The 14401-nt window shown below is 41.9% G+C and overlaps 1 protein-coding gene across 4 annotated transcripts in view; it reads left to right on the forward strand.

Moving 5' to 3' along the window:
* The window catches only part of LOC131575634 (sodium channel protein type 5 subunit alpha-like), a 210234-nt gene that overhangs the window by 73774 nt on the left and 122059 nt on the right, over nucleotides 1–14401 (forward strand). For all 4 annotated transcript variants that reach the window (XM_058831335.1, XM_058831337.1, XM_058831338.1 and 1 more), the window contains exon 8: nucleotides 4025–4088. In XM_058831335.1, the coding sequence (XP_058687318.1) occupies nucleotides 4025–4088 (64 nt within the window). The remainder of the gene's footprint in view (nucleotides 1–4024; nucleotides 4089–14401) is intronic.

Raw genomic sequence — 14401 nt, forward strand, 5'->3', positions numbered from 1 at the left:
GCAAAGGGGACCCAGATCCCCTGCCATGGGCTGAGCAACAGGAGAGTAACTGATTATTATAATTATTTACAACCCCTTTTAGCCAGGAAGGGCTAACCGGCAGTGCCATTTTTTTTTTTCCCAAGCATTCTCCCCTAATAACACCCTTAATACAGCCTGTTCCATGGCTTTTGTGAGGCATGTTTTTCATCTTCAAACTCAATTTCATTTATTAGAGGCTTCGCCGTGTGTGACACAGTGTGCACACAGCAAGTGCAGCAAGGATTCGTTTTAATTATCGTGTATTACCAGGAGGCAAAGCGTGTTCGCGCCGGTGGGAGAAAGGGCGAGGAGGGGGTGTTGTCTGTTTCCTTTCCGTGCCACATATCACAGCTGTAAGGAGGTGGAGTTTTTTTTTTTTAAAACTGCGTTTTAAATTTGGAATGGGGGCGTTGGGTGGCTGTCAGTGCTCTGTGCCAGCCCCAGCGCGGGGAGAAAGTCTCCAAGCAGCGAGCGCCCGTGTGGCTGCAATAAATAGTCTGCGATAACAAACACCTCTCTGAAGTTTTTGTTAGAAAGTCAGCCAGAGGACTCTTCTCTGGGCAGTGACTAATGATATTTGAATGCTGATCTTTATGCAAGTGTGATAATGTATAGGGTTGTTGTGGTGGTTTTATTTTTAATTGGAGTTAATTTGTTGTAAGATGAGTCAAAATAGCGTTTCAGTAGGGCCTTCAAAGGAGGAGCAGAAACTGGAGGCAGAAGCTGTGTCTTCTAAGCTCACTCCAATCGTCTTTAGTTTTCTGAATGAGAAAATTTTCCTTTCCTTCACACAGAAATGAGGAAGGTTTCTACCCTGCAGTCTTATGTACCCTACTGGCTTTCTGCCTAGTTGTGTGATAGAGGTGTGGAAAGCACAAGCTGCAGCATATTTTTAATTGGATTTTTTTTTTTTTGAGGAAGTTTGCTTTTTGTTTTTCCCCTGTTAATTTAACAAGTAGAGATATTGTGAATTTACTCTGTTACAATCACCTAGTGTGGGAGGGAGCAGTGCAGAAACCTGGAAGATACTGAGAAATCAGAAAAAGTGTAGGATGAAACAGACAAAATTATGGGGAACTGACTTTGGGAGAATAGATTGCAAGAAAACACAGGGAAAATTTGTGGTTTTACCCACTTGCATATAATAACTTTAAAATTATGGCCAGTGTTATTTGGTTTGAGAAGTGTGGGAGGCAGAACATGGACTTGAAGGAGACCTTGTTATTCAGAGTATTTTTACTTTTAATATGACCAGGCAGTTGCCTTACTCTGGAAATTCCTGTCGAAAAATTCTTAAAAAGCAACATGTACCCTATGACTGTGACATCAACATTTAAGTAAAACTGGTAGAAAAAATAAATAGCATTACTTTTGGAAAGAATGGCACGTTGCATAAAGTTTATGTACACACACAAGTGCTATAAATGTCATGATTTTGGCTTAATTTTACTTCAGAAATAAAAAATAAAAAAAGCAAAAAACAACAAAAGTAAACACCTAAAACAGAGGGGTTCAGTTTTATTTTCCATATTTGTTTTCCTATATTTTTCCCACTCACAAGCCAAAATTTTTCAGTGAAGAACACAACAGAAATGAATTGCAATCTTCCAAGGCAATGAAAAATCGTTGTGTTTTCAGGTGGCATTGCTCAGTTTGAGCAGTTTTCAGAGAGAAAATCCTGCTCTGCATGAAAAAGGAGTTCCTAGTTCTTTTCCCACATTGGAGTTAACTGATGGGAAGCTGAGGCTATGGGTTAATTTGGTACCAAGGTTGTTCATTCTTTAAAGCAAGAGTGAGGCCCGTTTGCTTCTTGCAGCTCTTGATTGCCCAGCAGGCTTGATTGAAATCCAAACCAACAGGCTTTGAAGGAAAGATTGATTGTTGTGCACATCTTTGATAATACAGCAATTTGTCTCCTTGGGTATAAAACTCTAATCCCCCTTTCATTTATCAGTGGGGAATCGGGAGCTCGCCTCCTCCTCAGCCCAAGGTTTGTCACAGTGGCTGTGGCGCTCCCTGGCATGACCCCGTGGTGAAGATGTGTCCTCCCAGCAGCACCTACACACCAACTCCTCAGCCTGCCCTTCATGGGGCTCTTTGGCACCTGCCTTGCTGCTTGGTTTAGAAATGTAAATGCTTAACTCGACAGCAGACAGCAGAATTTTGTCTGTTGCCAAGATTTCAGATTTCTTGTTTGCACATAGGGAATCCTTGTCCTACTTAATCATGTGCTCAGACTCTGTTCTTATCTTCTGATTTGGCTGACCAGGAGGTGTCATTTGGGTTTCCAACCAATGCTCCAGAATTTCAATCAAACCAAAATCATTGAATGGTTTGTGTTGGATAGGGCCTTAAAGATCATCTAGCTCAGGGAGAAAGTGGTCTGGTGTGTTTGTGTCACTGATGGTTTGTCCCAAATAAGATGCCACTTGTCCTGAATAAAACACAAGTCCTTGCCCAGCAGAACTGGAGTGGGAAAGGTGATGCAGACGTGACATCTTTCCCTGTTCCATGGTGACTGGTCACCAATCCTCAACCACACTCAGTCCTGAGAGTTGCTGTCACACAAGGTGTTTCCTTCTGTGTATAAAAAGCCCAAGTGACCAGACAAAGTGGAAAAGCATCCAATCTGAGGAGGATCTGTGCTCTGATAACTTGTGAACACCATCACGTGCCCCTGTAACCACAAGCTCCTGGGCAGTAATTCCCTCTTGGCATGCAGCAGAGCGGGGCTTTTCCGCTGCTCGCAGCTTACTGAGAAAGCCACAGCACATCTGTTCAGTGGTTGAGCCATTGAGCATTCTCTGCATAGCCCGCCTGGATAAGCTGTCACTCTTGATTTTTAAAACATTTCACAACAGAGGGTTAGCCTGGAATGGAGAACCTCTTGTGAGCAGCATCTGCAGAGGCCCCTCTGCTCACAAAGCCTTACCCAGGCAAGGCTGCCACCACCATGGCTTGGTCAAGAGGGGATCACGTCCTCTCTGCTGCAGCAAAGCACACCAGATTATTTACCCTTCTTCAGTGAGCTGCACACCTATTTCACATTTTTTATGTTTCTAGAGCAATGCTCTTATCTGTTCTTCCCTGCCACCATCCAGGTTTCAGAGATGCTCCTTAGAACACCTTTTCTCCACGCTCCCTCCAGAACACTGATTTTGCTTATCTCTTTGAGAAGAAATTGGTCTCCTGTTCTGTTACCCTGCATGTTAGACTTCTTTGGCTGGGGAGAGAAGTGTGTATGCAAAGTCTCTCATTAGCCTGGAGATGCTAATTTCCTTAAGCCTTATTGGTAGTCAACCTGGGAACAATCCACAGCACTTAAATTTAGCTTGCTCCTCTGGGGCTCCCTTGAGAAGTGTCTGTCTCTCTCCATTGCCATTACAGATGACTACAGTGATAAATATTTGTCTTGGTGAACACTTCCTTATTTGTTTGATCTTTAACAGGGTGCATTTTTGTTTCTTTTCCTTTTTGCTGTGTGTTTTCTATGCTGAGTGGAATCCACCAGACTGAAGGAGTGGGCTGCTTTGTTAATATTATTACATTCTGAGTTATAGATGGTTACGTTTTTAACCTATGAGTCAGTAATTTCTGCCACAAACTTCAATTAATATGTGTCTCATCAGTGTACAGACTAAAAGTTACAGGCTAGCATATGGTTTGGTTTCACTACATTTACAGAATTTAGTAACAGTGTTCTTGGTTTGAACAGAGGGACATGGCTGGATAGAATTTCCTAAAAACATTGCCCATAGCCCATTGTCACCTTATTCAAGTGGTCAGATTCGGAATACAAACAGCAAGGGCTTACAGAGATTTGAAAAAATGTATTTATTTTTCCAATTTATAAAAGTTAAAATTAGCAAAACAAAGCAAAAGCATGTCATTCTTCTCTCAGTTGGCATCCCAATTGAATATGCTGGTTGGTGGATGATATTTTTGAATGTTATCATTCCCAAAATGTGTTTATTAAAAAGCCATTTCTCTATTTCTGTTGCAGTGAACTATTTCATAAAAAATGGTACAGAAGATGTGTTACTGTGTGGCAACAGCACTGATGCTGGGTAAGTACTTTAAAAATATCATCACTTTTGCTCTGGTTGTGTTGCCTTTATTATTAGTACTATTATTTTAATTATTATTATTACTACTGCATTTTCCTCTAGTTCTGTCCACTTTTCACCAGCATGAAGTAGATATTTTAGCTTCCTTGTATCTAGGCATAATAGTAGAGAGGATAATGACAATATTGTGCCTAGTAATACAATTTTCTCAACTGCAGGGAAGAGAAGTTTCTGTGTGTCACTTATTCAGATTTAAAATCTTTAGGGGCCTTATTACAGTTCTTTTTCAATACATTTGAATTTCTCAGTAAAAAATAGTGAAAACTAAGTAAGATTTTGGCTGCGTGGAGTATTTTAATGGAAATGAAACAAGAATGGAAATGGAAAACCTGGAGGGATTTAAACTGATGATGAATTCCTGGCTTTTGGCAAAGGAAGATAAACAAATCAACAAATATCCCAAGAAAAAGCATGTTTTGGAAGTGGGAAGGTACTCAGATTTGAATTGTGATCTACGTTTACCCTTGTTTTGCTTGTAGACTGCATGTATTTCATTTTCTCAATGTATAGACAGTGAAGAGATCCAGGGGTGTACTAACATCTTCTGCATAAAGGAGTTTATTCATATCCCTGACATCTACAGACGCCAATGGTTCCTCCTGCATCCTCTCCCCAGGGTCCAAGGGCACTGTCAGAGACTGTGATTTTATTTGACAGCTTCCCATGATCTTGATGGAAGGGAGAGAGTTCAAATAGGATGGAAAGAGATGGGATCTTCTGTGGTCAGAGGGAATTATAAACCATGCAAAGATTGCAGGCTGTTAGGAGGAGTTGTAGGAAAAAGTGGAAAATACCTTGGAGTAGCTGGAAAGAGGAGCTTTTGAGCCAAATATGTGAGAACATTTGAACCAGGGAGGTGGGTGTCTTAGGCCAGGAGAGAAGAGGAGGTGAGGTGATCTGTTTGTGGAGGGAGATGTTCTGGGCTGGTAGAGCCCAGAATGTGGAAGATTGTAAAAAATAAAAAAAATCAAAATTAAAAAAAAAATCACTTAGGAGGAATTTAATGAGAAAAAAAGGCATATGTGTGCAGGGAGGCAGCAGAGAGATAAGGAGAAGAAGGGGAGATAAAATCTGAACTTGCTTGTGGATAAAAAGACAAGAAAAGCCCTCATGTCCTGGGGAGGGATGTTTTGCTTTCTGCTGCCACTGCTTGTATCTGTATTGACATAAGACAAAGGGAAATCTCAGTGTCAGCCTTCCCTCTGCAGGCCTGGTGTGTCTGATCCCTATTGCCAGCCTGAGTTAGACTCCAAGGTCCTTGGGCAGCGGGCCCTGCTTTCCCCTTTGTTCCTCGGGAGGTACAATGTCAGCATCCATTAATTAAGGCCTTTGTTGATTGTAATGCATTGTGTTTATCCAGGCTCAGGCAGAACTCCAAGACTATTGGGATGTTTCCCGGGAATCCCAGGATTTGGCAATCCCCATTGTGCTGTAGATCCTCAGCCTTTGCAAACCAATGGGCAATAATATTGGGCAAAACAAATGCTCTGGCAAGCAACAGTGTTTTGTGTGTCATGGAATATTCATTGTTCTCACCGATGACCTGAGCTGTGGGGGTGGAGAGCTGCTGCTCATGGGCAACGCTGAAAGACTTGATTGCTGCTGCTTTGGAATTGTTCAACTGGTGGGAAGTTAAACACCAATCCAATATCCATGGAGTGTTTATATATTGGCAGCCTGTGTGGATTTAAGGGTTAGCTTCTAGCAAGGCAAATGAGCAAACCCACCCTCTTTCCTTCCCATGAAAGTTAATGAATTGCAGCAGAAAGCCATGATTGGAGAAAACCTCTGGTGGAGGCATTGTGCCCACGAAAGAGTTACAGCCTGAGACAGCCAGGGGAGAACTTGCAGCTCTTGAGTATGAGAGAACGAAAATGACACCTTCAAACCGAGTGTTCTTGTACTTGTTTTGATAAATACATCAAAACTGTCAGTGTTTGTGACATCAAGGGAAACCAACTTTCCCTTTATGCCTCGGTTCTTTCTTCTTCAGCCTTTTTGCTGTTTTAGTTAAGTATTTAATACCACTGGGTAAGGTTTGCATTTAAATGCCTAAAAATGGGTAATAAATATTCCTACTTGCACTGGGGTTTTTTTAACTCAGGATTGGCAAGTACTGTTTCATCTGCTATACATTGCACAGAGTTGCTGCCAATCATCCATTGTCATTGTTTAAAGACATGAAGATAATTAGAAAGATGATCCTCAGGCTCCAGGGGATGTGCAAAGTCATGTATTCCCACCTGTTGGGACAGGGAGAGCATCACTTACAGGCTGACGTCTCTATCGAGTGGATTTGTTTTCTCTCACCCTTCAATGATTGAAGCCAAGAGCAAGAAGTGTTCAACAGTAAACCAAAATCTGCATGCTTGGGACCTTCTGGGGCAGACTGAAGAGGAAGTATAATGAGGTTGTGGTTCCCCAATTTATTAGTAATGAAATTCATGACAAGTGAGGACTTGAACTGGGAACCCATCAAGGCATCAGGAAAGTGTGGTAAGGGAAGATAGCTGGCAAGGCCATATCTGAATGTTCATAGCATTTGTGGAATGTGCTTTTCTCACAGTTTGAATTCATCAGCCTCTGGGATACACTGAGGACCCAAAGGAAATTCAGGGAAGGGCGGTGTCGTGTCATGTGTTCTCTCCTGGAAGGATTTGTTGTTAGAGTGAGGGATATCTGTGTTGTGGCCAGGATATTAAATCTTGAGGTAATTGAAAAAGCCATTTCAGTGCATTTTTAAAAGCATGTTAATGACACTCTGAGGTTTGTCTGGTTGCTGTTATTATGGAAGAGTTAAAAGAAAAAAATCCAAATAAATCTGCTATGGCAATTGTTAGGTGATGAGACTCAAGTGGTCTAATGTAAGAGTGTGTAGTGATGGAGACTGCAACCTGAGCTGGAGTAGCAAGCCAAAATCAGCAGGGAAATGATCATCAGTGGATTCTATATCCCAGGCAATCTAATTATCTCCAAGGTGGGGGCTTTATTACATTACTAGGAGGGACTGTTTTCTGAACAAGCACCCAAGCTGCCAATAAAGCAGGAGGTAATGGATCTAGCTAGTATTGATTCCAGTTCAGAAGGGATTTGAATAGATGCATGTCACTCAGCTGCAGCAAACATGTCTCTAGTACTTGACCTGGCAGAGGCAAGAAAAAAAAATATTTATTTGCATTTTTAGATATGCCCAAGAAACCTCAAGGCTCTACTTTAAAAACCACGCTTCAGAGACATGGTAGGAATGTCAGGGAGATGGCAAATTTCTTAGGTGCACAAAGGCTAATCTCTTGGTGGAGTTTCCCATATGATGCCTCAGAAATCATCTTCTTCATACCTGAAATTTGACTTTTCTTCATTTAATCAAACAGAATCCTTTTGTTGCTTTTCATTTTGTTTATCTGACTACATTTTTACCCCTTGATTGCAAGAATTTGTTTTGTGCTCACAAGGAACAGAGTACAATAGAAACCCAAAGTAACTTTTGGAGAAGAGAGAAAATCAAATGTTTATGATCAAAGATATTCTTTGGCTCAAAGTGACACGTGCTTGGTGTTTCACAACATGCACATTCAGAAAACTACCCTGATAGAAAAATCCTCTGCCCTGTGTGTCACAGATTGATCAGACTGGGAGCAGTGCTAACAGTAATGCTCTCTTAAAAAAAAACAAAAAACAAAAAACAAAAAAAAAAGTTGTGAATTTGCAGTTGTTGATCTTTTTAGATGAGTTTGGAGGTTAAATTTAGTAGTTCTTTTGGATTTGGCTGCATTGGGATATACACCAATTTTTCCTCTTTGCAATTTCAGCATCTTCTATTTGATTTGTTTACAATAAGTGGAGAAGGCTCAGATAGTCTGATTTTTAAAAGGGACTACAAATTATGTAAATTTTCTATTCAAGTTAATCCCCAGTATATATTTTATCCAGTGTTAAACACCTTGTTTCAGCCTCAGGGAATGTGAAGTAAAGATTCAGTGAAATTATCAAATATTTGGGAGACCTTAGGTGGGAGCAGAAGGTGGAAACTCCTCTATCCTTAGTGAAATCAAGCCCTGGCATCAAGTGGAGCATGATTTGTGAAGGCTGCAGAGCAGCAGGTGACAGCAGGAACCACCACACACTTCCTATAAATATATATATATATAAATATATCTATATACACATCCTATATGTCTGCCCTCATGGTCCCACCTTCAGATCCCTTGAGGCATCCTGTTCTGGAGCACACCACCACCAGAAGAGATTCCTGGTGTGGAACACATCCCTGCCAGGCCACACCAACCCTCCTGTGCGATTCCAGCTTGTCCCTTCTTGGTGACATTTAACCCCTCACTTTGGTGAGAGGCACTGCAGAGTCCCCCTTTTCAGAGGAAAGGCTTTTATGGGGGCTGCAGCAGCATGGAATTATCTGTCTGTGAGAAAGGAAGATACATTTCAGCTCTAAAGCATTTCCACTTTCATCCCGCTGTAATTTCACAGGGATGTTTTTCTGCTGTGCTTAGGCTGCTGTTTTTATTTCCCCTCCTGCCTGAAGGTTTGGTTGAGCAATAGAAACAGCAAGGAAATTTGTCCATTAGGAGGAAGAGACAAGATGCTGTCAATGTACAAAGTAAACAAACAGACACAAAAGAGAAACTTAAATTCTTTCTTTTCACTTTTTCATTTGCAATTACAAAAAGAAGATGGCTTTTCAGAAAAGTGAACACGTTTTAAGTCCATTGTGCTGCCTTTGGATCTCAAGGCCAGAGTGTTTAATTTTTTTTTCCCTTACACATGATATGTCCTGCGTATCCAGCTCATGGGCAGGAAGAGTCTACAAGATTTTACTGACGATGAAAGCACATTTGCATCATGTCTGTACTGATACTACCAAAAAAGACTAGTGAACAGGAAGGAAAAAGCAGCCAGTAAATCTACTTCAGGAACAACAAGAAAGCACCTTTGGCAACTGCATCCTAGTAACTGTTGCTATAGAAACTTTAGATACCTTTATTCTCACTATGACCTTGATTTTTCTTAACAGGATACATTAAAATAATGTACACTGTGGGGCAAGTTCTTTATGGTTTGGTAAATTCTGTCACTGAGCTGATTGCATATAAGGGATGAAGGAATGACCATGTGTTGCAGCGCTCCTCAAAGTTTTTGTGTCAGTCCTAACTCCTTCTAAGGCATTATAAGAAAAAAAGAAACCAAAACCTTTTGTTTTCTTCTGTGTTGTGGCATTTTACTAGGGTAATTAATACCACATGTAAAATTGCATCAGATGCCTGTTTTCACAGTCTCTATGAGCACCAAAAGCAGTGTTTTTGTGGCAGTTTCTCCACATCACCCTCCTGTCAGCGCACTCGTTACACGTACAGCAGTGCAGCTGTATGTGTAAAACTTTGATCTCTCTGAGCTGTAGTAACATTCCTTTGCCTTTATGCATCCTCCACGCAGTGATTTAAAGCCTCTTGTAAAGGCTTATCACACCCCTGAAGGGTAGAGGAGAAACATGCTCTGTGCTGAGGAGGAGAGCTGCTATCGGGTGCTTCCACCAGTGCTACTGCAGCTCTCACCCAGAACTTGGCAGGAGAGAGCCTGGAAAAATGTGTGTCTGCCAGAACATGTCAAACAGCATCCAGCAACACAGCCCCAGCTGCACCAGAAACTGGGGAGAAAACAGCACCAGGGAAAAGTGCACACAGTTGACTCTGCTATTCTGCTGCTGGCAATTGCAGCTTTAAGTTGCCTCAACTTAGATCTGTGTTGTTATTATTATTTCTCTTGTTGTTAATTGTTTTCTATAAGAAGGACTCCTAGATTCAGGCCATATTGTGCTGGATGTTAGACAATTGGGTGAGAAGAGCTCCCTTGGCTTGGAGGATTGGCATTTCAGAGGTGCAGTCTGTGGATGAGTGGGGTGGAGGTGTTGCAGACACTTCTGGGGAGCAAGAGCAATACCTGAAATTTGACTTTTCTTCATTTAATCAAACAGAACATTTTTGTTGCTTTTCATTTTGTTTATCCAACTGCATTTTCCCCCTTGATATACTGCAAGAATTTGTTTTGTGCTTATGAGGAACAGAGTACAATAGAAACAAGAAGTAACTTTTGGAGAAGAAAGAAAATCTTCAGTTCAGGACAAAGCCCTGCTTGCAAGTCATGTCAGGACTACCCAGCTTGGTCAGACAGATCATGATCTGCCAGTTTAACTTGCTGCAGGAATGGGTCAGTTCCAGGAAATGGGAGCTTTGGCATGTGCCTGTTGGGATTGGTGTGTGCATTACCCTCACCAAATGCAGCCTGATGTGGTACAACTGGGCTGACAGGTGGGAGAGGATGTAAAGGTTGCTTGAAGGAAGAAGGAGGCACAGTTTCCAAATATGTACTCTTCAAATGTCACCAAAGCAAAGGTATTTTGGAAAGAGCTGTGTTGTTCAAACTACTAGAGCTAAAAATGTAATTACATCCCAGATCATCAAGCAATACTAGAGAATTTGTTTCAAACCTTCAGGCTATGCAGCACACCTTAAATGAATTTACCTAGATTCTGATGTAAATCACATAAGCTTTTCCATTTACTCTGAGCTGGTTACAGCGACAGGAGAGTGAGGATGGTGAGAAAACCTCTTGCCTGAGTGTGTTAAACAAACAGAAAGCAAGTATGACACCTCAAAGATGCTAGAGGAGCCATGGGCATGACTTGGATTATACAGGTTTAGAAACAATAATAACAGTCCCCATTCCTAGGGATCAGTGGTGTACTCAGAAGATCATGTCTCTGGTCAAACAGCAGCAGTAGGGATTAAATCCAAATCCACTCAATTCTTAAGGAGGGGTAATATTACCTCTTAGTCAAAGCTGTAATAAGCTCGTCAGCCACATGAGAGAAGCAGACTTACTAGAGGCTGCAGCCTTCATTAGGCAGTAATCTACTATTATGTTTATGATGATAAATTATTGCCCTACATTTTGTTTGGTGGGTGAGACAGAAGCTCCGGTGTCTGGCCACTGGATTGAGCCAGAAGAAATAAGAGCTTGCTTGCCTGTTTGCAGCGTGGAGCCTGACCAAGGCACCTTGCAGGAGAGGGAGTTGTTCCTCTCTGTGTTTGCATGTGTGGAGAGCTCTGATGTGGAGGGCTGAACCCACGGCTTTTCCATCTGCCTGAGCAAGCAGGCAGTGGGGGAGGCTGAAACCTTTCCTGGGCACAAGTCAGCAGCATGCTCAGGTCAGTGGATGCTCTGAGCCAGTGAGCAAGCCTGCTCACAGGCACCTCCTTCTCTTTTCTCCTCCAGTTTCAACTCTTGGTTGATGTTGCTCTTTATTCTGAGCGTTTCTTCTCTTCTTTGTCATCACTGCATTTTTTCCTTTTCCCTGCAGCATATGGTTCAATTTGTTTGCACTTCCGTCATTTCAGACAACTGGCACCCCTTCCCTTGCTTTTAAAAATCTCCTTCAAATTCTCTCAAAGTCCATTCAGATGCTTGGAGTGAGAGCTGCTGGGGGCTCCTGGTCAGACCTATCCAAGATGAAACATACCACTGCAAGTCAGATTTTGGCTTTTGGATGGTAATTAGTTAGACACTCTAACCATGATTAGTCTTTAATATTATAAAACAAGAAGGAACAAGGGAAAGAGAAAAACCTTTGACTTTCAGGCACTTCAAACACCCACTGGCATCAATGGCTGAAATGCTGCTGGCTTTTGGCCCCTTTCTCCTACATGCCCAGTTACCCTTACAACATTCATTTTTAAAAATATTTTCCTGTTTTAGAATGGGTAGTTTTATTTTCTTGGGTAAAAGCAAATGTTAGTCCAAGGATCTTTGCTCCCCACAGTATGCTCTTCTATTTTGTCTGCTGTCTCCTCCCTCAGAGTCAAGGGAAAGGAGAAAATACGGAGAGTGCAGGGAAAAACCCTCAGGTGTGTGGTCTAAAGGCAATCTAAGCCTCTCATTTGTGGTGTGTGGACTTTAGCAGGATGAGGCAGGTTGAGGAGGACTCTGATGTGCAGATCAACCAGCCATGGAGGCCACGGGCACTGTCTGTCCTCCAAAGGCTGCCAGCCTTTCAAACCCCACCTTGGGGATTCCATTCTCAACCCACCAGGGTGATTTCCATTCCCCAGGAATTAGCCATGTGGCAAAGACATCAGCTATAAACTTTTCAGCTTGAATTCTGCATTCTTAGGCTTAAGGTATGACCTAGGCAGGAACACTAAGGGACTCCTACCAAAACAGGGGTTTGTTTTTTTAATTTTTGCTGTGTCTATGGTATGTGCTCCATTGCTCCCATAGTGAGGGAGCCAGAATGTCCCTCTGTAACTTAAACCCAAGGAAAGTGCAGCCTTCACCTCACAAATGTCATTGATGTTGACTCCTGGTAGCACATGGACAACCCTCCCTGCATTTTCAGGATCTGGATGTTACAATCCAGCGCATGGATGTTTAACAAATCTTCTTTTATTGTCCAACCCTATTGGCCACTGTAGCCTGGATCAGCAGGTTGCTTGGCTTGCCTAGATTAAATTCTTGAGACAGAGCAATTTGTAATTATGCCCCTCAGCTACAGCTCTCTGGCATTCCCAGCCTGTGTTATTTAAACCAAAGCTGTTTCTTATGTCCTTTAATTTCCTGTACCAATGCCAGCTTGCAGTGGTGATTACAGCCTGATGGATAGGTAGGTAGCCTGCTGCTTTTAACTTTTCTGAATCAATGACACTAATTTTATTGTGATCAATTGAACAGCATCCTGTGACACTCCTGTGGAGGATGGTATATTTATGTAGCTTGTTGTTGCTGCCCATCCCTGTGCATCAGAGGAGAGTACAATTCTCTAAAATGCTTCCCTGAGGTAAAAGAAGCTGAAGAGTTTGCTAAAAAATCCAAAGGGGGTACGCTTAATGTCATACATGGAGGAAGGTTCAGTAAAATCTTGAAGCTCCTTAAAAAAGTCCTCAGAGGAAATGGTGTCAGTTGCAGAATAATATTCTCATGTGAGAGCCTTACACCTAAATTTCTCTAGTGTTTTTCTGGGAAGCAGCATTTTGTTTTCCTCTCAGTGTTTTTAACACGTTCCCATACCCTGTGGGTTATCTCTCTGCTGGCCACAGAAGAGGGTGAGCAGGAATAAGGAGTTGACAAGTAGGAAATTCTGTCTCAAGGGCCTGGTTGCTGTGAGAAGGATGTAAGCTAACATTAACAACATTTTTGGTCTGGGGTTCATGCTTTTCATGATGCAGCACCTAGTTTGAATGTTCTTAAAGCTGAAAAAATACTGGAGAAGTTCATTTTCTGGGTTTCAGCTGAGATGGAATTAATTTTCTTCCTCGTTGCTGCTACAGTGCTGTGTTTTGGATTTAGGATCAGAATGATGTTGGTAACACACTGATGTTTTCAGTTGTTGCTAAGAAGTGCTTCTACTAAGTGAAAGACTTCTCAGCTTCTCATGGTCTGCCAGTGAGGAGGCTGGGGGGGCACAAGGAGCTGGGAGGGGACACAGCCAGGACAGATATACACACACACACACACACACACACTATATATATATATATATATATATATGTATGTATAAAAACTCTGGAGGAAAGCTGTCTGGGGGACATCGCTTGGGAACTGGCCAGGCAGTGGTCAGCAAGGGGTGAGAAATTTCACTGAGCTTGTGTGGTTTAATATTTTTATTATTGTAATTATTCAAATTATTATTATTTTCTTCCTTTTCTGCCCTATTAAACTGTCTTTTTCTCAGCACATGAGATTTCTCACTCATCCAATTCTGTTCCACATCCCACTGGGGCTGGGGTGAGTGAGCAGCTCTGTGGGGTTTGGCTGCCAGCTGGGGTTAAACCATTCACTGTGGAGCCAGATAATGGGAAATGACCCATAAGGACAGAATGAAACATGAAAAAATTATATTAAATGTGTATAATACTATCTGTATTACAAACAGAAAATATTCTTCTGAGGTACCACTGCTCACTTTGGCAGTCAGAGGGGTTACATCTCCATGTCCTACAGATTTCCAAGCAAAGTGCTTTGAGCACTTACTCAAAAATTCTTCTTCATCAAAAGTTTTCCTAGAAAGCAACATTGGCAGTGAACCTGAGTGACTTTATATCCTCTAATACGTGCCTAGAAATTCCAGTGAAAATTCAACCCAAGGCTCCTAATACCCCAGGCTCTTGTTCAAAAGGGTGAAGAGATTGAGGAAATTCTCTCTACTAATTGAGACTCAAAGGAAAATCTCACCCTTCTCAATAATTTGT

The sequence above is a fragment of the Poecile atricapillus genome, chromosome 2, assembly GCF_030490865.1.
Source record: "Poecile atricapillus isolate bPoeAtr1 chromosome 2, bPoeAtr1.hap1, whole genome shotgun sequence".
NCBI lineage: Eukaryota > Metazoa > Chordata > Aves > Passeriformes > Paridae > Poecile > Poecile atricapillus.